General features: G+C 36.4%; 4 protein-coding genes across 6 annotated transcripts; 1 reads left to right on the plus strand and 3 right to left on the minus strand.

The window, feature by feature from the left end:
* On the minus strand, positions 1–4556 carry LOC126798790 (uncharacterized). 2 transcript variants are annotated; one of them, XM_050525847.1, is made up of 9 exons: positions 4406–4556; positions 3721–3909; positions 2463–2539; positions 1741–1800; positions 1335–1574; positions 1198–1260; positions 458–526; positions 292–337; positions 1–198 (listed from the first exon to the last, which is right to left on the minus strand). In XM_050525847.1, exons 1-9 carry the CDS (start codon positions 4413–4415, stop codon positions 128–130), a joined length of 825 nt encoding a protein of 274 aa, XP_050381804.1. In that variant the 5' UTR covers positions 4416–4556; the 3' UTR covers positions 1–127. The 2 variants fall into 2 exon arrangements, with proteins under 2 accessions (XP_050381804.1, XP_050381803.1); XM_050525846.1 differs by lacking the exon at positions 4406–4556 and having other exon boundaries at positions 3721–3925.
* A 2010-nt stretch (positions 4557–6566) lies between these two features.
* On the minus strand, positions 6567–7928 carry LOC126798791 (uncharacterized). The gene is made up of 4 exons (XM_050525848.1): positions 7862–7928; positions 7307–7745; positions 6972–7077; positions 6567–6877 (listed from the first exon to the last, which is right to left on the minus strand). Exons 2-3 carry the CDS (start codon positions 7735–7737, stop codon positions 7002–7004), a joined length of 507 nt encoding a protein of 168 aa, XP_050381805.1. The 5' UTR covers positions 7738–7745; positions 7862–7928; the 3' UTR covers positions 6567–6877; positions 6972–7001.
* Positions 7929–8868: 940 nt separating this feature from the next.
* LOC126799092 (COP9 signalosome complex subunit 5) lies at positions 8869–17833 on the minus strand. 2 transcript variants are annotated; one of them, XM_050526212.1, is made up of 12 exons: positions 17476–17833; positions 15684–15810; positions 15164–15250; positions 13956–14041; positions 13657–13872; positions 12916–13100; positions 11869–12027; positions 11709–11789; positions 11568–11622; positions 10634–11182; positions 10399–10552; positions 8869–9025 (listed from the first exon to the last, which is right to left on the minus strand). In XM_050526212.1, exons 1-10 carry the CDS (start codon positions 17584–17586, stop codon positions 10973–10975), a joined length of 1317 nt encoding a protein of 438 aa, XP_050382169.1. In that variant the 5' UTR covers positions 17587–17833; the 3' UTR covers positions 8869–9025; positions 10399–10552; positions 10634–10972. The 2 variants fall into 2 exon arrangements, with proteins under 2 accessions (XP_050382169.1, XP_050382168.1); XM_050526211.1 differs by having other exon boundaries at positions 10399–11182.
* Positions 17834–19786: 1953 nt separating this feature from the next.
* LOC126797111 (uncharacterized) lies at positions 19787–20992 on the plus strand. Its single transcript, XM_050523786.1, has 2 exons — positions 19787–20607; positions 20932–20992. Exons 1-2 carry the CDS (start codon positions 19787–19789, stop codon positions 20990–20992), a joined length of 882 nt encoding a protein of 293 aa, XP_050379743.1.
* The last annotated feature ends 6918 nt before the right edge of the window (positions 20993–27910 follow it).

Below are 27910 nucleotides of genomic sequence, written 5' to 3' on the forward strand. Positions count from 1 at the left end.
TGTACAAGTTAGCCAGCTCACATGATACTACTGTCAAAGAGATCAATTCAAGCGGAGTAAAAAAAAATATTAGAACAAATATTTTCTTTATTCTAGATTTCCAGTACACAATTATCAAACCAATTGTCTATTGAAGCTTCTTAATTCCGGGAAACGAGGGAAGAACTGCGATCAGAGCATCACCGTATCCAACAGGTTCTAATAAGAAAACAGATCAGGTTAGAACTAACAATATACAACTAAAATCCCTACATCAAAATAACTATAGCAAATCCGGACTGCCAAACTTACCACCATCTTCTCGTAGTATCTTGATGACCTCCCCAGCCACATCAGACTACAAAAGAGACAACGAGAGAGCCCAATCATTTTATTAAGAATTAATTGGTAAGGAAAAAGTTAAACTAAAGCTGGGTAGCGTGAGAAAATCAAAGCCTGCCTCTCATCTGCCACATACCTCAATTGGAAGTTCTCCTCCTAGCTGTTCTATGTAGCAAATCACTTGGCCCTCTTTCACTACTTGCTTCTGTAGCATAAAAAAATAAAAATATCAGTTAAAAGAAAAAAAATTGATATTAAATCATCAATTATATTAAGAAGTGTTTTGTTTTAGTAACAATGGTTTTGGATATAGGCATAGACGCATGGCATGTTGAACTGAAATGCCTCGACGGAATGTGAAAAAAGCAAGTTATATCAATGTTTTACTCTTGACTATAAAGTGGATATAATTAGTTATAAAGCTCAATATATCAGTTTCACTATTCAGTTTTACTTGCTATCAATTGGTATTAAACTTGTATGTCAAACTCTGCTACTGTTTCACTTGCCTCCAACTAGTCAGCAATCAAGCTATACTGTTAAATAGCATAGACCTCAATCTATACCATAGCCAGAATTCGCAAATCTACTTCCATGATTGGGACACTTATGAAATTTTTAAAGTGTACAGCTGTAGACTACTAGAAGAAAAGAGAAGAAAGAAAATATGAAACAGAAGTTTAGAGGTATTTTTAGGGATTTAAACAATTCACTCCATTTCAGATAAATGGCGGAAGTACAAGCCCTAAAATAAATTCCGTAATATTAGAACATCAAACAAATTTTTGTTTCCTGGTCTTTTATTTATAAAGTATAATGGAAACTTCACCAAATGTTTCCCTTTATATTAAGAAGGTTGCGCAGAAAAAACTGTACCTCTTTACATGATGGGGGAGCACGCTTCCCCTTGATTGTTCGAGATCTTCTAAATGACCCCACCTGCACCATTGGTCATGTTAGTAGTTAGTACCCAGATTCATAGATAACTAAAAGAACTCAAATTAGGGTCTTACTCGTGGAGACTGAATCAACACCAAGCCTTCATCAGCAGCTCTATCTAGCAATGTTTGAATATCTCTTGAAGAAGGTTCTAGTCTAGTGATAGCTAAAGATTGTGTAGGAACTGATCCATTGGATTCCGGTGCTTCAACAGGTGTACTTGCACTCACAGTAACAGGAGCGGGAATTGAAGGAGGTGGAGTGTTAACAGTTTCAGTCAACTCTCTCACCACATGTAATCGGAATGCACCGAGCTGATTATAGAATGGGAATGCATGAAATTAATATATATAAAAACAACAAAAGGAAAAAACGGAGAGTGACTGGGAATGAAACAGTTATGATTAAGCTGTAAAAATTGCAATTTACAATTTAAAGTTATAAACTATATTCATCAAAGAATAAAATAATGCAGCTTACTTTTAGCTGAACCTCTGCAATTGAAGTTGTATCGCATATTGTTGTAAGCAAAGATTGTATCTGCATACAATATGTTATCAAAATATAAGTGACAACAACTACACTGAAAGGGAGCATGCCATGGATGTAATCAGTAAAATAATCTTTAGAAAATATGAACTTCGAGAAACTCAACAGATGCATATGGCTACATCAACCCATCCAGGTCTCTGATAATCCAAACCTAACAATATATACTTACAAGTCTACATGGATTAAAATTATCTCAACAATTTCATGTTCTAGAGATTAAAATAGCATCGTCTTTTGAAGTTAAATGATCAATAAGACGATGTCTTGCAGCCATTGATCCAATATAACCACCCTATCATTATGAGCCAGAATTAATTTACTAAAATTTGTGCATCAAGATACAACCATATATTTATCAAAATATATGCAAGTCTTGTGCATCTAGATACAACTGTAAAGTGACTCAAGTCCTACATCTAGGATTTAAGAGTTTAAACAATTTAGAGTAATTTGCAAAATTATGGGCTTCTGTAACATATCAAAAAAATGTTATGGGTTTAATTTGATATATGAAAAATCAACTACAAGTAAAAATTCAAGAAACAACAGTACTGACATTCAGAGTTTCATACCTGAATGGTTAATGGTGCTGAATATAAGATATAGTCCAGTTTATAACCTATTAATTTACAAATTTTAACACAAGTTACCTCATCAAAGTTTGGAATGCGTGGGCCTGCTGAACCAGAATCACTCTCTTTAGAACCATCTTCTAAACTTGTCGGAGCTATTACATCAATAACAGCACAAGGTTATGACAATATTCGGAGGAACAGAAATGATTAGCATGCCAATATAAGATGCAATATGAAGTTTCTTTAATTTTCTATAACCTCACAGTATAAACACTAACAAAATTATCAAGCGAGAAAATATGATGTTTATCTTATACCCCAATACTTCTTTTTTGATTATTTACTTCAATAATCGATAAAGAAAAAGAGGAGAGAAAGATTGACTGTGCAACAGGATGTTCAGACATTTAACGCATCTACTTGTTTGCACATAAAGAATATGGTAAACTCACTTGCTAAGTAAATGAGCAAATTGTGAAGTTGGACTATTAACATACAGTAATTAAAAAGGAAATGATAAGCATGAGGGGTAAAAGGAATCAAAAGGAGTAAGTTGTAATGTTTACTTTCAATCAACATACATGATGAGAAACAAAATAAAAATTGAATTTCTGAAATTTCCAAATCAATCACGCTCACTGGGCAAGGAATTGCTGAATATTTGGCCTAGCCAATTCCAGGAACAAATGTTTAGGTCCTCAGGTTACTGGACAGCAGAAAGAATGACAAAATACGGCCATAAAGTTCTCTGATACCTATATTATTTGTTTGGATTAATAAAAATATACCTTCAGCTAGCAGGCTATACTTTTGGACTTTTGAAAAAGCATACAAACATAAATCATCATCACAAAACCAAATTTAATAATACACTCTGGAAGAATTACACGATCAGGTCAGTAAAATCACAAGGGAAGGTACATCAACCTACTACAGAACTGTGCGCTATGTACTAGGAGAATGATTGTCAGAGCTAATTTCTGACAAAAGTCAGAACATGTAACCACTTTCACCTAATCGTACCCCTTACCACATGACGGAACATCCGCAATATATATGTTAAATAGAACCTTGGCAACAAACTGTGCTGATACCTAAATCTTTTAAAGATGTTTTGTATCACCTTCATAAACCTTTCATTAACTTTTCCTAACACTAAACATGTCACATTAACTTGAGCATCAAGAGATCAGTGAGAACAAAAGACATGCATCCATGAGAACACAATTATCAAAGACCCAAACAAGACTTCAGACTTCAATTTTCAAATACAGATAACCAAATTGCAAATTCCGAATCCAATGATAACTGATGGAGGGCCCAAGTAACTTACATATGACTTCTAAAGATGGAGCGCTGCGTACATGTAACACTCTCTCTGACCGGCTTGATATCGACAAACCTGAGTAAAGTTGTGGTCTTTGCAGTATACAACTTCTTACAGCATGCGACTGTGAAATCCCAACTCTTGTTCTACCCAAGTTCAAGCTTGTAATTTTAGTATATGATATCCCTAGGCTACCTGCACAAAATAACATCACAAATAAATGACTTTACATAACCTACAAATAAATTCCTTTGCTTTATGTCTCTTTCATCTGGAATTGATCCTTGACTTTGCATAATAACTGAAAGAGATTATTGATAAAACTGGATTGATATAAGAAACAAATACTGATTGAGCCGGCCCTCAATCAAAACAGGGATTTATTGCATTCTATAAAGCATGAAGACATGCACAAATCACTAACCAATATATTAATTTGATTAACAGTTTCAAAGATGTGCTAGAAGCCTAGAACCCAGAAGCTCAATGAATAAAGACAACAAAACCCAGGAATCTCAAAACCCCAAATTCTAGCCACCAACAATTCACCAAATTACCAAATACCCTTCTCCCAATAACCAAAGGCAATGAATCAGAGAGCACACAATTTAGCAAAAACAACTGACAAATTCAATTCAAATTCATTGATTGTGTGTGTGTGTGTGTGTGAGAGAGAGAGAGAGAAACTCACAGGAAGCCATTGATATAGCTTTTTGGGGACCAAGAAACTGGAGAAAGTGGGTTCAGAGGTTGCAGAGATAAGCACAGAAACCCAAAGTGGTGAAATGTCAGTGCAAACTGAGGGAGTTTCAGAGTTCAGAGAGAGTCTGAGGCAGAGAGGACACACGGCCGTTAAGTTCCAAGGACGCAATTGAATATGGGAAACAAGTAACCACTACCAAGGTTACAGCTGGATATTGGATTGAGATGGGCCCATCTGAGCCCAAGCCCAACCATGGTTTTTCTCCACACGACCGCCCTTTTATTTTTTCCTCTCTCTCTCATTTTCATTTTTGTGCAGCTAGAATTATTTGCTTGTTCTGAACTGAGGGTAAAAATGTTAGAATGTATGAAACCTGCAAAAGGAGAAAAAACCTGAATGTATGAATAAAATCATTAAAATGTAAATGAGGAAGTTAGGTGTGGTAATTAACCGGAAAAAAATACTAACGATCGTCTAAAAATGTGAGTTTGGCTAAATTCCAAGTGTTACTATTAGTAGACAGAGTAGTTTCGTCAACAAAATATAGATTCAAATCTAACTTGTAGCTATGGAGTTATCGAGTTGAGTGTTTTTTATTCCCAAGTTTTGCTTATCGATGTTCATCTGTACTTCTTAGCTAGCTTCTATATATGTCTCTTCTGCCTTTGGTTAACTAAAGTTACAAAACCAGCCAAGTAGTTTGAGTTTGAAGGCGACACCTATGGGTAGAATTAGACACCAACTCTACATTTGGTTGTGAAAAAAATCCAATTAGGATCTATATTACAACCAACCAAGATACGCAAAACCATGCATGAATATATCCATGATGATTGACCGATACAAAAAAAAAAACCATTTATATATGATTATATCATTTATGAATTATGATATATACTAGGTGCCATTCAACAGTTAATGAGATGTAGGTTAACAAAAACACCTGCTGAAGACTATATTGGAGGACTACAGAGGTAACACTAGTAAACCGCCCTAAAAAAGAAGATCGAAAACGCCAACGACTCAACTTTGAGCTGCCAGTTCTCTTAATAATATTTAAGCTAGTATCTGCAATTGATAAGTACGAAAGCGCCAGGCATACCTTAATTGTTCGATCACCATTTTCATCAGCAATTACTTAGCCAGCTAGGGTTAGCTAAAACACATGCAGAAGCTTTGAAGCATACCACATCGAACACTTCGAATCCTCGATTTATATATTTTTCAAAGTTTCAAATCTGGTTTGAAGAAATTATGGAGCAAAAGTAAAGCACAACTTAATCACCTATGTTAGCAAGCAAAAGATCGATGCACTTAATTGGGGCCCGATCGACATGCAATGAGAGTAGCTATATATACTTTCACGGCCTATCTGATAACGAACTTTATCGACTAACATAGTAACATATATAGTAGACAATTAATTGAAGTGAAATTATTGTGCTGCTTAAAGCAGTTTTGGTTAAGGGAGTCCTATTGAGAGATAGCAAGACAATAAAGATTTGAATACATGCATATATAGACACTTTTGAATCCACAATATACACAGTTGCATTTATACTTTTAAAAGATAGACTAGCTACATCGAGATCAGGTCAAATGGTCAATGAAGAGAATCCAATGTGATCTTCTTCTAGTTCGTAAAGCATATGTATATTATGCTACTACGTACTTTATCATGTTAATGGTTTCTTCATTAGCATAATTAAGATCGCAAGAAGTAGTGGAATTCGGAAACAATACACAAGTGTGTGTATAGCATACCCTGCTGCACAGTAGACAAACCCGTGGAATTCATCACTCTTGCCTCAAACCATATCTGACCAACTGATTCTTTTGCATTTTTTTTATAAAGCTCATGGTGGTCCTTAGCTCTCAAGTTTCCATTTGCGAAATACATCTGCTACTTTCCTGAACTAGAACATTTTATTTTTATTTGGTGAAACAAATTATAAAAGCCTTCTTGTCAATACACTTTCCCTTTACGGACCACTTCATGAAAGCAGCCTTTAAGTACGAGTTTTTTGGTTATACAATTTGATACACTGATGTGATCAGATGAGAGCATCTTAATGAAGTTTGTGCACATCGTTTCTAGGATCGAAAAGAACAATATTAAGGAATCAACTTCAATTCATTCGCAGAAACGAGGAGAAGGCAGAATATATTACGCTTATATTAATTCAAGAAACTCATATATGGATATCAAACTAACTTAAAGCACCAAAATTACACTGACTTAGTTCAGATGAGAAACCTAACAAAATGCTAGGCAGCATATAAATGGCTTACGTGAACATGATGTTTTTGTGCCATGATGAAATTAAAAGAAAAAATTTGATATTAAATAAATCTAATTAACTAGGCAGCAGCTCAAATTAAAGCAATATCAGGATCTAGGAATTTAAAACTGGTGGTGATTCTTCTCTCTTTCTCGCTCAGCAGCAATGCCTGGATTGCCTGCAACAAACAAAGACAACCCAACGTTGTTCATTTGAGGAGTTTTTACGAAGAAATATTATACAAGAGGGTTCATTACTTTTGATATACGTACCAAAAATTGGATTATTAAGATTTCTTCTCTTTAGTATGTGTCTCTTGGGGCATTGCATCTAAAACATTCCATTCTGCTTGCAAAGTTATGCTCGTTGCATCCGAACCTGTCCCAAAGCGAAGAGTGAGATGGTGAGTTGGAGAGAGAGGGAAGTTCTTAAAGTAATTATATCCAACTTTATAAAGCAGTCAAAGATTGAGGAATTAATTCAACATGCAAGTAATGAGTAACTAACAAACTAATAGTCTAAAACTAGCTGAAAATATTATTGCACAAAGCAGTAAAAGTACCAGAGCACTTATTCTAGCTAGTAGCTAGCATGCATGCACAAGTACCTGGTACAAATCCAATCTCCAGATTTCCAACCAGGCCGGCCACCACCACCAGCGCCGGCGCCGCCATTTCCCAACCCAAAACCTCCCCTGGAGCGAGGCATTTCAGAGTCAAAGCTGCCGCCGCCACCACCAACAAACTCATCCTTGAAAGCACCACACTTGAAGCAGCTAGAGCGGCTGGCAAAGTTGTGTGCTCCACAGTTTCCGGCAGCACAGTACCAGTCACCAGGCCTCACATCCGAGCCAGTAGTCACACTACTGAACCCGAATGAAGAACCTCCTCCTCCAAGCCTCCCGCCATTGAAAGCCCCAAAGTCAAGTGCTCCTCCTCCTCCTACAGTCTTGACATCTCCACATCGCTGGCACGAGTCGCGTCTCTGGAAGTTGAGGTGCTGGCATGACCTACAGTTCCAATCTCCTGGCCTGCTCATCTTTCGTTCTGCACATGTAATCGAAATTACGTCAGATATAGTAGCTCTAGGGTTAGAGTTAGAGAGCAACATTATGCATATAAATTGTGAAAGATTACAGAAGAGAAACTGGTAGTGAAGTAACCTTGACAGAATGAAATGAGCTTATGAGAATGTGATGGTGAAGAGAAAAACCAGAAGGAGAATATTGGTGAAGTAACGAGTCGGGGAGGGGTTTATATACAAATCTGAGGGCACAGCAAAAGGGAATAAATGGAGGGCCGTGTAATACTTTTTCGTATTCTTCAACTAGCAACCTTGATAAATGGAATAAGATAAATCTTATTAAAGGGAGAAAAAGAGAGAGAAGGAAGATGAACTCGATATTCCGCGATTCCAAGGAGAAACTATGTTGGGAGGATTTTTTTTGATTTTGAATGTTTATTATTTGCGTCGGCTACAACACACTGGTTCTTTTTAGGGTTTCTTAAACGTGATGAATAATGCATGCATGTCCACACTATTGTCATGATAGTAACTACGACACTTCACAGTTATTTCTACTTTTCATGGGAAACTAACTTACAAGCTAAGGCTCAATATTGATCATCTATTTACCTCTGTTCTTGTGATGAATTGAGTGATTAATTGTTTGAGTTATTTCAGTTATGTTATTATTAGTTGTAATTACTCCAGATACGACATTTGTGATGTAGATTTATGAACAAAAGTTGTCAATTTAATAAAAATTGGTTTAATTATGTGCAAATATATAAAATGAATGTTGTTAATTTGTTGTTACTGTTGTAAATTAAGGTATCGTAGACGTACGACTCCATTGCCCGGCCTGTACATATTGTGAAAGAAACCAGTGTGAAGCAGGGAAGCTCTAGGCTAGGGTTTCGCTAACCAGTGTGATTGTGAAGTTGATGCACACTATATATGCTTTACGTGCTTTACATAGCACGTCATTCTCAATTAAGGCATGTAACATAAGTGATAAGTCCCAAGTTTTCACACAAAACATGTATAGCTAGCGAAGTAGCGAGCCCGCCATATCTTTAACAATGTGTTGAACTAGATAGGTTTGACTAAAGTCGACAAATTTGATTCAGCCTTCCAGGTCTAGCATGCTACTCCCAGCAATTCAGACCCACAATAAAAGAAAATACAGATTCTGTATCCCTATTACCACAACAAATCTACTAATCAGACCAAATCATACATATGAACCTGGAAAGCTCCTTTGACCATGTCATTTTGGGACCCTTGAGTTCACTATCTAATATGGCATATCATACTGAACTCCCTGCAAATTATATATAACACATTAACACCCCATTCAGAAAAGAAAAATGGCTGCTTGAGAGTGGACAATGTAGAATCATAATCAGCATCTAATTGTATGAAATAGATATTCTTCTATAATGGAAGATAAAGCTCTAAGCTTAGGGCCACTTCTTTATCTTAATTGGATTCACCAAGGCCCCCATGGTCTGGTCTCTTTCAATTTTACTTTGAGTATCAGCGAAATTGACAGTCAATTTATTGGGAAAATTGATCTTGCTTTACAAATTTGAATATTCCTTTGTTCCTGTTTGAGTTATTTCATAATTGCAGATCACGTCAAGTGGATTTGACAGAATATCCACCTTATCCTAAAGCGTCGCCCGGCTTGCAGTAAAAGAGTTAGAAACCTCAAACCTTAGCATAGAATCAGAACTTGCAAATCGCAGATTTTTGTTCGCATTTGATTTCGTACATCTAAGTTCGAAATGCTCGATAATCGATCAAGTTTCTGTTTGCATTTGATTTTGTTGGGTTTTGGTTCTCTTTAATGAGTTAATCATAAAAATTGCAACAAAAACAAAGAAGAAGAATACTGTCAAAAGGGCCAAGAATCCATATACATTATAAAGAGCATTAGATTACTATATGAGTGAGAGTGGAATTGGTAGGATTAGTAACTCAGAAGAGAGAACTGGAAAAAGGAAAAATGGTGAAACCAAAAACAGAAAAAGAAGCAAAATGGTGGGTTTCAATAAAGCAAAGAAAGTTTCATGAAGCTGATGAAGGAATAAAACATTAAAACTAGTCTTCGAGGTTGTGTTGTTCATTTTGACCATCTTCTTTATTTCTTTTGCTCTTTTCTTTGTTGCTGCGGCTACTGTTCCAATTCCTCTCTCTCTCTCTCTCTCTCTCTCTCTCTCTCTCTCTAGCTCACTGGGATTTATAAAGAAGATGTATGATAATATGGGAGAGATGAGATCTGGCCTCCATTCTCTTGGAGAAGGGTAAAGGGGAAGAGAGGCAAACTGTAAAGAAGAGCAAATTAAAGAGAGAAGAGAAGTGGGCAGCTGATGATGATTCGATTCTCTCTCGGGAATCGTTTCCATGCATGAATGACTACGACTAACTTATTCCCCTTCCCTTTTGTGCTATATTCACCGGCCTCTCTCTTTTTCGTGTATTGATAGAGGCAGGAGGCTTTGTTGAATAACTTGTTCTTGGTTTACTCTTTTTTTTTTTTTTCAAGAATCACTTGGTTTTTTATGAAGTAGCAATCGAAATTTCTCTAGTTTTCTACCTAATTAAGCTAAGCTAGCAGCAGCATTATACAGAATATATAACTTGTCTTGTTCTTCATAAAAGTACCAAAGAGGTCGATATCGAGCACTTTACCTTGTTTATGTACGTTCTTTTGTATTACAAATATGCTTTTGTCCTCCAGCTATAATGTAATCTCTCGCCAATGGAGACCTGTGATATGGAACATGCATGTCTGGAGCCAACCGTTTGGGTTCAGATTCAGCACCAAAGCTAGAGCATTCCACGCCTACGTTGAAACAAAATTGAATATGTTACATGTAAATTGAAAATGTGTTGATCACAATGGGATGAATGAGCTCAGAGTTACCGTTTAGAGGGGCAATTACGTAAGAGTTGTTAAGAGGGCCCTTGCTTAGTGAACTGCATTAGAAGATTATGTGTAATACCAAGACAGTCAAAATGCATGATTCGATTTTGATGAAACAAATATGCATTTTTTTTATATGCGCATGTAAGATACAGATGTGATTTGAACCATAGATTGTTTCTTTTCACTAAATAGGGCATCTTTCTTTTGAAGAATCAACATGAAGCCTATACCAGAGATACAACTTTCATACCAAGCAGAGGCATAACTGGTTTTAGCAAAACATACGCGCAATCCAAATAATATAGCATGCATTGGCTGAATTTCCTCTGGATTGCACTATGATGATCCTTTTCTGCTTCGACTACCAGGACCAGTTACACTCCTTGGACTGATAGATCCAGCTGGACTAAACATTTCCTTATGGCCTAAAGGGGCATTTCCTCGGAGTGCAGGTGATAAAACTTGACGAGAAGTTCCAGAACTTGATTCGCTTCCTCTACGTGCTTCATTCTCCAAACCCTTCACTTCATCGGTGAGCAATGCCAACTGTTTCACCAATCCATATACATATTTTGCATGAGAAAGTTATCTGGAAAAATGTCACAAACTATGAACCAGATGCAAAGATATTCTAGGATATATCAGAATCATTTGTGCATGGCCAAAGACCAAACAGATGAAACCCCCAGGATGCCAGGCCATCAAAGTATGTCTGGCATTGAAGCCCACTGAGAATATGAAATGAAAAAGAGTTTGTAATGTACATTCGGACTGCCAGGTTGGAATTACCAAGTAGGATAACCACAAGATGAAACCTCATATAGTTTGCATTTCATTCAACATTAAAAGCTGAATTTCATTCAATTCTAATAGCATTTAAAAGAAAGAAAACAAAAAATCATCAATATCTACAAATTGAAAGGTTTTATACCCGAATTTCATTTTCTCTTAACCGACACTGAAGTGCATCAATGGCAGGACTTAAGCTGGAAATGATTGCAAAGAAGTAGCATTAGAAAACAGAAAAGGCTAAGCACAACAAATAATTTGAGAGGTGGTATTGAATTCTGACCAATATTCGATTAATTTGCACATGGAAGATTGATACATTGATGTGTGATGTATGAAAGTAAGTGGATGCATTTTCCCATCCCTGAAAAAAAAAAGAAATTAGAGAACTAACAGTAATCTGATAGTATAAACTACGAAGTGACTGAATAACAAAGGTTCACCTCATATTTTGCACGATTGCTTGGTTATATGCCGCTCGCTCCTCCTCATACAGTACCCGTTGCAGTTCCGTAAATGACATTAGAGGTGAATTGAGCTTAATAAGAGATGAGGTCGGTAAAACATATAGAGGAACTTCTTTTCTGACATACTCAGCACCACTGCAAGCACAAAGAACAAACGATGAAATTTCAGGATTCAAACTAAAATTTGTCTGTTATGAACTCATGACAGGTTTTCATTTGAGGGATAATATTCTAAATGATCTTTTTCTTTTTTTCCTTCAGAGCCAAATCAACTACGTTAGAGAAACTACGCAATTCAGACCCCCATGTTCCATGTAAAAAGAGGAAGATTACGCGGTGTAGAATCAGACTTTATACTTTCTCATAGGAACACAAATACACTAAATGGTACCCAACTATAAATCTAACATTGAATTTGGTCCTATGCTGATTTTCATTAATGATTCCATGAGGGCCATGTAACTGATGTACGTAATATTGATAGAAGACAACACGCAAAATAAACACCAATGAAGATCAGGTATTAGTTGGAATTACATTATTGTGACAGGAAACATATAAATCAGTTAACCACTACACAACTCACTTGGCTTTAGTTAACTATAGTGGATTTCTGACAAGAATCCACCAAATTCATCAACCACTCAGATTTGGGGGTTTGGTCTTTGAAACTTCTGGGAACTGACTATGATGAACTCAGGCACAAGTCTTCTAGTGATATATTTAAAGTCTGCTACAAGCTGGTAACTGTTTGGGAATTTCTTGTAGTATTAGGGAAAGTTTGGTACATTTATGAGGAGGAAAACTTCCTCTCACTGCAATTTAATTAGTTTAACAGAAAAAAAAATCAAATTTTGTAACATTGACAATCAGGGGAGAGGGATGCATGAGTATCACAATCTGCAGCTGAACCTAAATCACAGGTTGAACCAAAAGCACCAACTTCCTACTTATCACCAATTACACAGATTTAAGTGCATAATGAGACAGAGAACAATCAAGTTGGTAAAAATTCATGCATACCTCATATCCAAATTCGAACGGTGCATTGCTTCTTGCATACTGTCAGACATATCCATGGGATCTATATCAACAACATTATTGGCTGAAGTTTCCAGGGGGTAGTTCCCTCCAACTCTTTCTCTTTCTTGACCATTTGCCTCAGCACCAGCAAAAAAAAGTCCAAGGTCTGAAGATCTTCCGCCAACCTAAGCAAATCACCCGTAATTTGTTCATAGCATAAAACCAGAGTAAAAAGGTATCCACTAGATAGCTATCTCCCATAGTTGAGAAGCTCGTGCCATTTTATATACATGCATCATCCACATAATAAAATTAATCACCAAGACCTCTCTAAGTCCATTGAATTGACCACTAAGATTTACATATCAGTACAAATGAATGAAACTTCGCCACGGAAACTAGTGTTTTGGAAATATGATAACACGGCTGATGGATTTACGTAAGTAATTATATTACTCAGATACATCGCCTTTGGGTGATGGCAAACAAAAAAAACCCAACTTCCAAATTTTATATGGAACTAAAGAAAACTAATGTGTTTTATTCACCGCACTGATACGCATAGAGATGATTAAAAAAATTCAAAAACTTACTTGGTGAAACAAGAAATTGACAACTACTGATGTGTTATCATTTATCAGGACCAGTATTGGAACTCTGCTGCCTAGATCAACTAACATGGGGCCTTTTTTAACAATTTTTTTGGGGGTCCTTTTGCAACTTAACTAGAATGGAAAATACCTTTAGAGTTCCAGAAGTTCTTGAATCAGCTGTGTCTTGTTCAACAGCTTCTGCTCTAGTAAAGCCAGATCTTACTGAAGCACCTTCTGAGGTACTCAAAGACGATTCGACTTCTATAATTGAACTTCTATTTACTGGAGATAAAGATATAGGTCTTGACATGTGATGCTGCTTCCCATCTGAGGACTGAAAGGCAATGACTTGTATTCGTCCAACCTGAAGGAGTAAGAAGCTGACAAGCATTATATGTTTGGATCTGGACACACTTGTTTCTTATGTGATGCATTTTTTATACATACCTTGTTTACATCTTCACTGAAACAGGAAAAAATCAGCCCAATGAACCCAGAATCTAGAAGTTGATACATTGCCTGAGTTCGTACATCTGCACAAAGTAGAGGGTATATGAATGTCCAGCAACTGAGTATTATAACCTGCCTTTCAAAAACCAATTTTAACAGATTTTAGTGTTTGAAAGAGTATATACTTCAAATTATATCAAACAAAGTCCAACAATAAAAACAGAGAATGATGCATATACAGATTGTGGATCCCACGCAAGGGCCATGGCCAGGACCATATTTTGACACCAACTTTCAATTCTAGATGCTTGATCATCTCATAGTTGAAATATCCTTTATAAACTTCATTAAAAAATATAGGCCTCATACACAATGTGAGGGAAGTGTCTTCAAAGCTATCCTTAACCTTAAATGCTACTCCTTTTACCAATTTGTTTCTTCCTTCCTCTGACCATTTTCTCCAACATTCACTCACTTTCTTCTTGAAACTTGACAAAAATGGCTACCAAACTGGGAGCAAAGATTATAACTATTTTATTAGCCAACATCACGTCAGGTAATATATCTGAAACATCTATTACACTACTGTTTTCTTAAAGTTGATTTTTTTTCCCAATGTTGGTCTGGGTTTTCAATCATTTGAATGCATGTTAATTATTTGGTAACATCAGGGAACTCTAACATGAGATGAAATTGAAGAATGAGCTTTTTAATATTTGATAGTGAACCAATTCCAAACAATGAATTCGTTGCGATTTTATAACATAATTTTATAGCATTAAGAAATGATTATTTTTAGCTGTTAATTTCGCAGTACTCTATCCGTGCCTGATCAGAGTGGAACAAAGCATAATTTCATGACGGGCCACCATATGTTTTCTAGCCCCATGGAAGAATTAAACGGTTCCTACATCTTCCTCTACTACAGTATGCACAGACTTTTCATAGAAATTTACTCAAGAAAAATTATATAAGAGGCTACTAATTATACTTGATTACATTAAAATTTTAAGTTTCAATTGTTTCTTTTTTGGATGGAAGTTTTAATTATTTCTAACACATGCAGAAGAGAAATATTAGATTCAGAAGTAGAATGGTTCCGAGCAATCAAGCAAGTTTTAAATTAGACTTAGAGTTATCACCCAAAATAATGATATCAAAGAGACAACATGATCAAAAAGCAAGGATTTTAAAATAATGCTCACCAACATGGGAAGGAAGAACTGTTATATGAGGATGTGAATGGTACCACCCGATCACTCTAGTTGTCCTTCCAGATGATAATGTCATTCTGTGCTATATAGTTAATGACACAATATATTCAACAGCGGAAGTTTAGAACATGAAATACGTAGGACACAACCCTATAGATGATCATACCAATGAACAAGTAATAATATAAATTAAGCAAGTCTTTTGTAGTTAGCATTTTCTCTTTAGGCTACTAATGCATTTACCAAATTGGCAGAGCAGAAGCACAGTAAGGAGAGGCACTTTACAAAAGAGGAAACTGAGATTATTTGTGAAATGTTATAGCATATTCTCTTTATACTATGATTTTTGAAATCAGACATATTTTTCTCTTGAATAGTTATAATTCATTTTACAAAATAATTAGACATATGCAAAGAACCCTTTTTGGTTTGCTTATGGTGGAGTATGAGAACGTTAAAAGACAATATTTTCAACGAGATATAACAAGCACTTCAAAAATAATTAAGGATATTTCGGCTTGAGCTGATGCAGCAGCCAACTGCTCAGGATTAGTCTCAACACGATCTTTCCTCCTATCTGATCGGGTTTGAGGCGATGCTCCCCAAATTACTGCAGTCACACCACCATTCGCAGAGTTCTGAAATTTCAGAATAACGGAGAAGAAAAGGTTATGGCTATAGGACAGTGGACCATAATGAGGACAATAAATGAAAAGCCAGACAGAATGGCAGATCCAAATTACAAGAAATTCATTATTTAGGTCATGACCATATTCAGGTGTCAATATATACCATGCTTTACAGCAAAACTTCACTCCCAAAGACATTTAGATGTTTAAAGATTATATTTAGACCTCTACATGCGTAAGGTGTAGACACAACAACGGAATCGTAGCCTTCAAGCTGACATCTGGATATTTCATTCATAATCTGAGGGCGCTCATGATACAAAAATTAAATACTGGGAAGGTTCTACTTAGAACTGCAGTTCTACAGACAACATGACAGGTGACGTTGGGGACAGCTAAAACTTAAAATCCGTGTATGAAACATCAGAGAAAAGCCTTGTCGTTTGGTCAGATTGTCTTATAGACATCTACATGGAAACAGATGTTAGAGTACATAAGAAACAAAAAATTTGGGCTGCAGATTGACAAAACTCATTGGGAATGAGATATTGGAAATTCGCAACCATGGCAACCGCAAATAGCGGCGTATGTAAACTCATTGGGAAAGAGATATTGGAAATTCGCAACCGTGGCAACCGCAAATAGCAGCGGATGTAATATCTGTACCTGACCAGAACTTCACCTAACCTAATGCAAAGCAGGCACATCATAATCAAGTACAACTAATGTTTCCAAATTCATCAAGAATCAGCAAAGAATAGGGCTGAATGGGAACAAGCGAATAACCAGACAAATAACAGTAATTATAGAAACAGACAACTTTAAGAAAGCAGACAGCCAAATGGAACTGATCGTATTATGTCCCCTCTGAAAGTCATTCAGCACTCTTCTCATCTATTTCATGCTACACTCATTTTATACATTCTGTTGACAACATTAGCCTAATCGTTTCGTGGAGAAGATCCCAAGTTTTCAATATAGAACTCTGGACTTGGGACACGGAACCTGGACACCAAGTCTAGAGTCTAGACAACACACTATAAACCCCAGACCCTGAACTTTGGAACCAGAATCAGGGCACTCAGGCTCTAGATGCTTAAATTGCAATTCTAGTTACAGCTACCAATCGAATCAACAAAATATATATTTTTTTTTAAAAAGTAAAAAGAAGAGAGCAGTGCATGATGACTTTTCGGGACTGCAAGTAACACCTCTTAAGTTCAAACTTAAGCAAGAACTCGAATAATTTACACGAAATTCAGTACTTATTACTTAATAATTAAGGGAAAATAGAGCATTCAAACATAATGTAAACCAAGCTGAGATAAACAGAACTTTCAACACTACACTAAAGTGAAACTAAGACAAAGAAACAACATAAGCAGAACCACCCTGCTGATTTACACATTCAAAATGAACAACTGGAAACCAATACAAGCACAGCCACTAACCCAAGAAAGTTACGGTTCCAATCACCTCTGAACCTCCATTTGATAAATTCCCAGCACCCGAATTTCCTCAAAATTCTACCAAAACCATAAAAGACTAAAACTTTACAAAAACCCAATTCGGAAACAACGCAAAACCATCAAGTATCATCAATCCCATCAAGCAAATTCAAACACCCAATAAGAGCCAGAAGCTACACAATCTGAAATGAGAGAGAGAGGAAACCTCAATATCACCAAGGAGGAGGCCCATGATCTCCTCGGTCTCGGTGGACAATGCATGAGTCATACAAGTTAACCAGACGTCCTCCGACATCTTCACGCACGTTAAAGACATTTCCAGGCTCTAAAGATTGAACCTTTTTCCAGACCTGACTGGCTTTTGAAGAAGAAGTGAAATAGAGAGCGAGTGAGAGGAGGATTGGTAGGAGCCTAAATATGTTGGAGGTCCCGAAAGCAAAGAATGGCTAATTGTGATGTTGGATCCTCCTTGCTGGATCCCTGGCTGGCTCTTTTGTCAGGTGCTCATGTGGTACCCTCTGTTCTACCCTTCTTATGGTACGCTCTTCTCTGTCTCTGCCCCAATCCAAACACTTTGAATCTTTGATCCTTTCGTTGGAGTCCTACCATTTTTCTTCCTCATTCACATAGGCAATAGGGATCGTCTTCTCAATAAAAAAGTAAAAAAAAAATATAGAGAGAGAACAATAGCATCGTTTTATTTGGAGTTTTAGCCTAAGAAGCACGGAAGCTTGACTGCAGTCGCGTTTCGCGCTTCAGAAGCGGAAGCACGCCGGAAGCATGATTCCGAGAAAAATGTGGTTTGGAAGCGATATGGAAGCGCGAGCTTCCAAATTAGAAGCGTCAAATAAGACGGAAGGAAGCGTGGGCAATTTTATAATATTGATTAAAACCTAATTTCTCTCTTACCTCCCTCCAGCCTCCTCGTCTCTTACCTGACCATCGAAGTTGTTCACTCGTTCGTTATCTCCAATGCGTCAATCAACTCTTGCCTGATCTCAACGGATCGAAAGAGCTCATCTCTCAAGTCTTAATCAGCCTCTCACGATTCGACCTCTCCACCAGGTTTGTGTTTTTCTTCTTTAGTTCTTCGATTTCTGAAAACAAAACGTAATTTCAATCAAACAAAAAATTCATATATTGTAGATTCGTAGTGGGTAGTCAAAACTCAGAAGTTTTTCTGTATAATCCGACGCTGAGTTTGTCACCAAAGGCTCCTCACCTAGATTCGCAGTTGCATACCAGAAAGTTAAGAAAAAGGCAAAGTGAAGGTACGTGCCTTTGCCCATAATCCGATCTCAAATTTTTCTTTTTAGTATGATGATCGACTTTGTGTGCTTGATTAAATTGAGTAGGAGAGTTTCTATTGCTTGCTTAGTTAACTTTAATGTTGAATGCAAGAATATGCTATAGAATGGGGTTTGCTGCATTGAGTATTGTTTTGCTGCAAATATAGTGTTGTTTGCGGGGTTTGAAGTAATGTAAACCCATTGGCCAATATGTAAATTAGCAGCAAAACAGCTTGAGAAATGAGAAATCACAAACCCACCACAGAAATTGCATAAAACTAAACTTAGTGCAAAAACCCAGCTCCCAAATTCTCATAAACCATGAAAAGACGCAATCTTTACAGGCAGAATAGCATGGGAGATAAGAACTTGAGACTCACCAAGAACATGGTAATCTAGGAGCTCCCTGGAAACTTGAGAGTTGAGACTCATCAGTTGACTCAATCATTGTTCCGATCTTCATGTAACGTCATGTTATGCAAGTGATCTAGCAAATGTATTTGACTGCAAGATATAACCATTTCCAATGCTTACTTCAGTCGAAACATAGGTATCATGTAAGAACTAGCTCTACAACAAAGTGCTAGTTATATAGATTATTCTTCCTTCTCACGAAGCATGACTAATATCTAGAATAAAGTGCTAGTTAGCTCTACAAGGACCATAACAATTATTATGTAGTGATAATACCAAAGTATATGTACCCCCTTCACCAAAATTCAGAGCATGCCTTTCACTCTTTTCCCAATTCCCACTTAACATAATAATACATTGCTAGTTTATTCAAAAGTAGTATACTGCCAAACTGTGGCGCTAATAATATTCTTAGGTCTTAGATCTTCACTTTAATTGCATGCGTTTAAAAGACAAAAAGAGAACCCACTGCTCAATCAATTAATTAACTCAATCAAACGCAATCAAGTATTGGATAATCTCTGTAAACAATTAGATCTTTCATTGAGACGATAGCAGTATGTCTCTCATCAAAAGAAGATCCCACCGCACTGCGCTAGCTAGCTAGTTAAATTTCAAAAAATATCAACCTGTTGCGTTATAAAATGCTCGATTTCTCTGCGCATGCGGTTGGAATAACCGAATAAGGCTTGCCTGTATAAATGTATTTTTCTTATCCGGCACTACGTACGAATGGAAGACCTTTTACTATTGATTTCACTTGTTTAATTGCATGCGTTTAACACTTCTTTTAATGTATGTATACTTTTAACGATGATGTTGAGGGCAGTAAATACTCAAGGTGAAATAAAAACTGGGGATATGATTGCTGATTTGATTATAGAATGCATAAAGGAGGTTGGTCATGAAAATATTGTTCAAATAGTCACCGATAATGCTGGGAATTGTGTGAAAGCTGGTGCAATTATTTCATCCAAGTATCCTTCTATCTTCTGGACACCATGTGTAGTGCATACCTTGAACCTTGCTGTGAAGAATATATGTGCACCTTCGCTGCAAACAAGAAACAATGACGATGTGTATGATGCTTGTAAATGGATAGGGCCTCTTGCAGATGATATTTCTTTCATCAAGAACTTCATAATGAACCATGGGATGAGGTTGGTGATGTTTACTGAGCATTGTGATCTTAAGCTCCTTACAATTGCTTCAACCAGGTTTGCCTCCACACTTGTGATGTTTAAGAGATTTAAGAAAATAAAGGCTGGTTTGCAACATATGGTAATCAGTAATAAATGGGATGATTACAAGGAAGATGATGTGAGGAAGGCTGCTGCAGTGAAACAGAAGATTCTAGATGAGATGTTTTGGGATGAGCTTGATTATGTTATATCTTTTACTGAGCCCATATATAGTATGATTAGACGTTCAGACACCGATAAGCCGTCTCTTCATTTAGTGTATGAATGGTGGGAAGATATGATTCAGAATGTGAAGAAAGCCATATATAGGAAAGAAAGGAAACAACTACATGAGGATTCAAGCTTTTGGAATGTTGTGCATAAGGTGTTGATGTCTCGTTGGAGCAAGAGTAGCACACCTCTTCATTGTATGGCGCATTCATTAAATCCCAAGTAAGTTTTCCCATATGATTTGATTAGAGTTTTCTCATATAAATGTTATAATCTTTCTTAAGTCTTAATTTCTCATGCAAATGTGTTGATATGTGAATGTGAATGTGAATCGAGTTATTGGACATGTGATAACTAGTTACTGCATTATGGAATGTCTCTTGAGATGTGAATGTCTATAAATTCCAAATTACACTTTTAGTTGCTGGATTTGTGAATTCATTACATATATATGGTGTTGATAACTTGATATTTGAATTTACTATATTTTTGTTATTTTTCAATATGATATGGATTATGATTGACTTTGTTATGGTAATTAATTAGGTATTATAGTCCGGAATGGCTATTAGAAAATTGCCCGAAAAGCTCCTCATCAAGATATTGATATTACTAGAGAAAGAAAAAACTGCATCTTGAAGTATTTTGATGATGCAGATCAGCGGAGAGAAGTTAATGTGGAGTACTCCAATTTTTCCTTGTGTATGGATGATTTTTGTAATGTTGATGCAATGCATGATCGGTCCATCTTACACCATTTGAAATGGTGGGCTGTTCATGAAGCGTCTTCACCAAGGCTTCAAGCCTTAGCATTCAAGTTGCTTGGGCAACCATCTTCATCCTCTTGTTGCGAAAGGAACTGGAGTACTTACAAGTTCATACATTCGGCACCAAGAAACAAGATTACTCCACAAAGAGCAGAAGATTTGGTGTATGTACATACCAATCTTCGCCTTGTATCTAGATGTAGTGACTCTTACAAGGAAGGTCCGTTTCACATGTGAGATGTTGGAGGTGATCAATTTGATTCATTAGATGAAACTAATCTTGGAAGGCTTGAGTTTGAGGATCTTTCTCTTGATGAACCGACTTTGGAGGCTATTTTGTTTGATAATGTTCAGATGAATGTTCATGAGGATGATGTCGTTGATGTATAAGTAGTATTGTCTTTATTTTTATTGAGTTTATTTGGTTGTGTAACAATAACATTGAATTTGCTATGAATCGGATAATGACTTTGAATTTGCTATTTTTGTGTTTTTATAATATTATATATACAGGTTGATATCTTTAATTATATATTATTTTTTTCCGCGCTTCCGAAACGTCCCCGCTTCCAAGACATTTTGAAAAAAAACGCTTCCGCGCTTCCAAACGCTTCGCTTCCACGTCCCCGCTTCCGATTCCATGCAGCCTAGGTTTTAGCCCTTCTCCCATTTTTTTTGTTACAAACGAGGCTCAAAAGAAATAAAATAAAAAGAAATTAATAAATGTTAGAAGAACAGACTCTTATAATCTTAGTCACATCCACAAGATCATCAAAATAGAACTGAGAAACATGGATTGGGGGAAAATCAAATTGCACCAGGCGTTTATCATGCAGAATACTATTATTGATAAGAGAATCAGTTGTCATGTTGGCTTCTCTAAAGATATTACACAGAGAGGAATAATTCATGTTGCTCATAAAATTGTGGCAACTTTGTATCAAAAAACCAAAAGGATGAAAAATGAAAATAGGATTCTACATGAGCTGAACAAAAACTGCAGAGTCAGACTCAATTTCAAGCTTAGAACTCTAAAGAGAAGAAGTCATTTTAAGGCCATAGAAGATGCTCCAAGCTTCAGCATCAAGAATTTCTCCTTTACCAAGATTAATCTGAAAACCATATAGCCAACATCCATTATCATCTGTGATAACACCACCAGCTCTGATCATACAAGAAGATGAACTTCTAGTGTCATCAATGTTCAACTTATGAAAACCAGAAGAATGCTTTTTCCAAGAAAAGAACTTATAACTATAAATAGAATCAATATTTTGCTTCAAATTGGCATTAGTCAATTCCTCAATTGCATTTCATATAATGTCTTTAGAGGACAAAGAAAACTGAAATCCAGGGTCAAACACCTGCTTATTTGTCAACTTTCAAATATACCAACAAATGAACACAAAGCAATAAGACCAATTGATATTATTCTTAACTAATAACTGACCGTTCAGTTGAGCTCTCAACCAACTATCTCACTCTAAGGAAAGGATTTTAAAAGAGATGTAGGAGTGAGAAAACAAATCCCATATGTGCTTCACCTTGGGACAATCTCTAAGCATGTGCAGAATGGTCTCATCAGCCAAATTGCAAAGAGGACAAGTCTTGATATTAGTAAAATTTCTCCTGGCTCTTTGAACATTACATATAAGACTTTTGTGAATCATGGTCAAAACAAAAGTTTTTAACTTGGGATGGATGTTCAGTTTCCACATTCTTTTCCACAAAGGATTCAAATCATTAGAGACATCAAAATTCAGTAAATAGGCAGAGCTAACAGAAAAATTACCATTATAAGTACCTCTCCAAATAATAAAGTCTTCTCCACAACCAAAAAAGCCAGTCGAAGTATTAATAATTTGGTTAACCACCAGGTCAGGCACAAGGAAAGAAAGAAGATCAATATTCCACCCCCTACGTATTCCAAAACTCACAAACATGGGCATGCATATTAACATTAGCAGAAGGCAAAGCATGATTAATTAGAGGGCTAGAACCCACCCAAATATCAGTCCAGAAAAGAACCTTTTTACCATCACCAATGTGCCATTTAATACCTTTTCTGATCACAGCCAAGCCATAAGCAATACTCCTCAAAGTACTAGAGCAATCTGAAGGATGTTTGAATTGATGAACCAAAAGACAAAAGTTTTTGAGATACTTTTTAGAATAAATGGAATGTCATAACCCATTGTCATTTTGTAAGATTCTACAACTGGCTTTAGCAAGCATAACAAGGTTCATGTCAGCAGTTTTTTTAATCCCTAGACCACCAAGAGGTTTAGGTTTACACACAGTATCTCAATTAACAAGATGGATTTTCTTCTTCTCAATAGAATCACTCCAAAGAAAATCTATATTCACCTTATCAAGTCTAGAGCAGAGGCTTTCAGAAAGTCTAGCAGTTTGCATAACATATATAGGAATAAAAGAGGTAACATATTGCAAAAGAGTAAGCCTCTCAGCCATACTTAGGGTCTTACTTTTCCAGCTAGCAAATTTAGATTGTACCTTGTCAAAATTTTCAGCGTAAGTATGTTTATTAACTCTCTCATGAAGTAATGACATACCAAGATAACTACCAAGATCATTAGTCAAAGGAGAGCCACAAAAAGAACTGATTCTATTAGCAAGATTCTTATAAGTGTTAGGTGATCAATAGATGAATGACTTTTTGTAGCTCACTGCTTGGCAAGAGAGAGAGCAAAACTGATCAAGACAAGTTTTGAGGATATTAGCCTAAGTAAATGAGGCTCTTTAGCAAAGAGCATAAGGTCATCAGAAAAGAATAAATGAGACACTTTCGGACCAGATTATGAAGGTCTAACAGCCTTCCAAAGGCCTAGATCAACATTAGACTGAATTAAATGACTTTAATTTCTCCATACAGAGGATAAACAAGTAAGGAGAAAAGGGATCTCCTTGCCTAATCCCTCTCTTGGCATGAAAAGATGAACTCAACTCACCATTAAAAGAGATCTGAAAACTTGTGGAGGTCACACAGTGCATGATTAACTTGACAAGAGCTCTAGGGAACTTAGCTTCATAAAGAACCATTTCAATAAACTTCCAACTTAACCTGTCATAGGCTTTAGACAGATCCACCTTCCAAGCAAAAAACCCATCTTTGCCTGCAGATTTCTTGAATTTGAAAAGTAACTCTTGAGCAATCATAATATTATCAGAAATTTGCCTGCATGGAATAAAACCCACTTGATTGGGACTAATCAATTGTTGCATAAAAGGCCTAATTCTAGCAACAATAATTTTAGAGATAATTTTATATATAGTAGTGCATAGACTGATAGGCCTAAAGTTAACCGTGTGCTAAGGACCTTGAATCTTTGGATTAAGGGTAGTTATGGTGTGATTTAAATCTGCAGGCAAAACAAATTTTGTAAAAGCATTCTGCACAATCTTAAAATATCATTAGAATATAAATACCAATGATTCTGATAGAAAATGGCAGAAAAACCATCATGCTCAAAAGTCTTGAGACCACCAATGGAAAATAGAGAATTTATAACTTCATCAAGAGTCACAACCCTGGAAGTTCTCTCCACACAATGTTTATCAACAACATGAAACAACCAAGGGATGATAAATCTTGTATCTTCATAATCACCGGCAAAAAAGAGATTAGAAAAGAATTTGACAGCAATATCTTTCATCTCAGTAGCATCAGAGGTCCATCTGCCATTAGCATCAAACAACCCCTCAATTTTGTTCCTTCTTCTTCTTCTTCTAATAAGAGTGGTGATATGAACAAAATTTGTATTCTAGTCCTCACCCTTGAGCCAACTGTTTCTTGATTTATGCTTCTAGAAGAAACATTCCTGGTTCCTAATGGTTTCATACTCCTTAATAAGATCAGTCTCAAGGTTAGTTAAGAAAAGAGTTCTCATGCTTATCCCTTGCTTTCTGAATACCTCCAATCCTTGCAAGAATTCTTTCTTCCTATGAAAAAGATGACCAAAAATCTGCTTATTCCATGTAGAGATAGCAAAAGATAAATCCTTAATTTTTGAAGAAAAGTCACCATTAAGAGAATTCCAAGTGGTTGAAATAAAATCAGAGTAATCACCATGAGAAAACCACATAGCTTGGAATTTGAAGGGAGTAACTTTACCATTCACAAAATTATTATAAGTTAATTGCATAAGAATAAGACAATGATCATACCTTATTTTCGGCAAGTGGTGGATGAAGGCATCAGGGTAAGAAAATCGCCAATCAATATCACATAAAGCCATATCTAATCTTTCCTTAACTCTATTGTTGCTCCATGTATAACAAGAACCAGAAAAGCCTATATCAATCAGAGCAGCTCTGTTAATCCAATCCCTCGGACCACCAAATCTCATAGTCAAAGGTCCAGAATTCTTGTCAGCAGCTTAAACAAGCTCATTGAAGTCATTAATAAACATAGCATGAAGCTTAAACTGATCAGTCAACCTCTCAAAGTACCTCCACAAACCAGCTCTAGAAGTGTGAGTAGGTCTAGCATAAACCACAAATAACATCTAATCAGTTTTAGAAGGAATAGAAATCTTAACAGAAATAGATTGAAAATTATTAGCAAGAAAAGTAACATTGGTTATGAGATTGTTCCAACAAAGCAAATGCCACTAGAAAAACTAAAAGCTTCCTCAATCCTAAAGTCATTGAAACTAATGTTCCTAAGAGTGTTAGAAGCCTTCTGGAATTGAACCCTATGTTCACATATAGCTAAAACATCAACATTATGCAGTTTCACTAGATCTGTAATAGCAGAACGAAAACTCTCACTACCAGCACCTCTGGCATTCCAAACATTTATCTTAAACATTAAAAAGGCATGAGAAATGAGGGTTAACACCCTAATTATCATCATCTATACCTTCGCCATTATGGGAAGGCAAGGTTTCATCATGTGGCAACATGCTATTAGAAGCAAAAGTCTCATCAACAAAAGATTCAGAACAATCATTAACACTGACCATATCATTCTGCACAATCATATTCTCCTCAGGAGGGTTTTGTCAAAAAAGAGTTGGGGTGCTAGTTTCAAACACATTAGTTCCCACATTTTCAAAAGAAAGTTTCTTAAAACCATGAGACAAAGGTTTAAAACTAGACGAGTTAAGACTCTTGGGTTTCATCAAAGAATGGGAGATCCCCTTGCCACTTGAACTAGCAACATTAGACACATATGTCCAAGCAGTTCTAGAATTAGAATTATTCATGGGAATATATTTCACCTTAAAAGATGTAGGAGAGGTAGTATTAGCAGAGTTCACATGGTTCTTAGAGCTAGGAGCATTCTTGGGCTGGGGAGACTTCTGACCTTTCTTCTTCTTCTCTTGGAAACTAGTTCATAGCTTAACAATCTTAGGAGCATCGAGCATCAACAGAAGACTTGTCTACAACCACATCCATTACTAGTTTCATCTCCACCCCGAGGATGTTAAATCTAGACCCAGATTCCACGAATTTCTTCACATTAGCATTAGAACCATTTTTCTTCTTATTCATATAGTTCATGAGCATCCAGGGACCCATATCATCCTTAATCACTTCAGTTTGAGCAATAATCTCCATAGCATCAACATTTTTAGAAACAAAAGTAGAATTATCATCAATTACAACAGATTCAGGAACATTAGCTTGTTGGACATTGGAAGAACTAGGCCTCACAATACTTGTGCATTTATCCTACGAGTGCCCAAAACAACCACACTCAAAATAAATCATAGAAATACCCTCATAAACCACATGAAACACAATTCCTTCCACTTCCACAAAAGGTTTTAGAGGCTTATTCAAATCAATTTCAATGCAAATTTGAGCAAATTTGCCCATAGCTTGACCAATAGTAACATGATCAACTCTTACAACATCACCAAAAATTTTACCAATCTTATCCACAATAAAGTCTCTGAAAACTTAATAGGAAGATAAAAAATCCTTACCCATAAAGCCATCTTACCAATAAAGTTAGTTACAAGGTTGAAATTAGGTTGCCACTTCCTTACAACAAGAGTTTGCCCAGCAAGTATCCATGGACCATTGCATAGAGCATAGTTTATGTCCTCCTCAAGATTGAATTTCACAATGAAGAAATTATTGGGCAAATCAATGAGCTACCACCCTCCCTTGACTTGCCATTTTCTACGAAGACCCTTCAACATGAAGTCAAACAAATTAGTAGAGTTAGGTTTTCCCATAAGTTTAACCACAACAACGCATCTCCATTCAAAATCAAGCTTATTATGGATCTTTTCCGAGAAGGAAACATTGAGACCATGTTTACTCTGTGAGTAAACACAATCAGAATCTAAGAAATCAAAATCCTCTGTCATCATTTGTTTAAAACGGTCAGTGGAGCTCGTCAGAGTGTTAACATACGATATCAAATTCTCACCTAGAGGAGAAGGGTGAACAATGTTGTCTGAATCTACCATTGGAAAGGTTTCAAGGTCATCACAGAGATCAGACCCAGTTTTGCATCTTTTATGATTATTTAGAGTCATCGCCGATGCTCTGCCGCTTCCCTTAGGAAGGGCGGAGAAGCTAAAGACTGGATTCGCCACCAGATCGGTGCAAGGAATAAGAGAAATCAAGGAAACCGGGAAGAAATCAAGCCGAGTCAGATAAGCTAATAGATCTAATCTTAGTGCTTAAATATTTGAAGACCTCAATATAAAATATCACATCATGCCTCAAGAGATTGTTTTCACCAGAGTTGGGTCAGCAACTACAAAGCTTCCACCCTC

Source organism: Argentina anserina, chromosome 6 (assembly GCF_933775445.1).
Source record: "Argentina anserina chromosome 6, drPotAnse1.1, whole genome shotgun sequence".
Lineage (NCBI taxonomy): Eukaryota > Viridiplantae > Streptophyta > Magnoliopsida > Rosales > Rosaceae > Argentina > Argentina anserina.

Bases quoted from the DNA above. Each gene is read 5' to 3' on its own strand.
- LOC126798790 (XM_050525846.1), bottom strand. From the start codon at position 3,925: ATGTTATTTTGTGCAGGTAGCCTAGGGATATCATATACTAAAATTACA. The intron at 2,540-3,720 runs GTAAGTTACTTG...TTGATGTAATAG, and splicing joins TCCATCTTTAGAAGTCATAT to CTCCGACAAGTTTAGAAGAT. The intron at 338-457 runs GTATGTGGCAGA...TCTCTTTTGTAG, and splicing joins GAGGAGAACTTCCAATTGAG to TCTGATGTGGCTGGGGAGGT.
- LOC126798791 (XM_050525848.1), bottom strand. From the start codon at position 7,737: ATGAGCAGGCCAGGAGATTGGAACTGTAGGTCATGCCAGCACCTCAAC. The intron at 7,078-7,306 runs GTACTTGTGCAT...GCTTTGGGACAG, and splicing joins GGAGATTGGATTTGTACCAG to GTTCGGATGCAACGAGCATA.
- LOC126799092 (XM_050526212.1), bottom strand. From the start codon at position 17,586: ATGTCTTTAACGTGCGTGAAGATGTCGGAGGACGTCTGGTTAACTTGT. The intron at 15,251-15,683 runs TATCCTTAATTA...CTATATAGCACA, and splicing joins TGCATCAGCTCAAGCCGAAA to GAATGACATTATCATCTGGA. The intron at 11,183-11,567 runs GTATAAAACCTT...TTGGTGAAACAG, and splicing joins TAAGAGAAAATGAAATTCGG to TTGGCATTGCTCACCGATGA.
- LOC126797111 (XM_050523786.1), top strand. From the start codon at position 19,787: ATGATGTTGAGGGCAGTAAATACTCAAGGTGAAATAAAAACTGGGGAT. The intron at 20,608-20,931 runs GTAAGTTTTCCC...GTAATTAATTAG, and splicing joins GCGCATTCATTAAATCCCAA to GTATTATAGTCCGGAATGGC.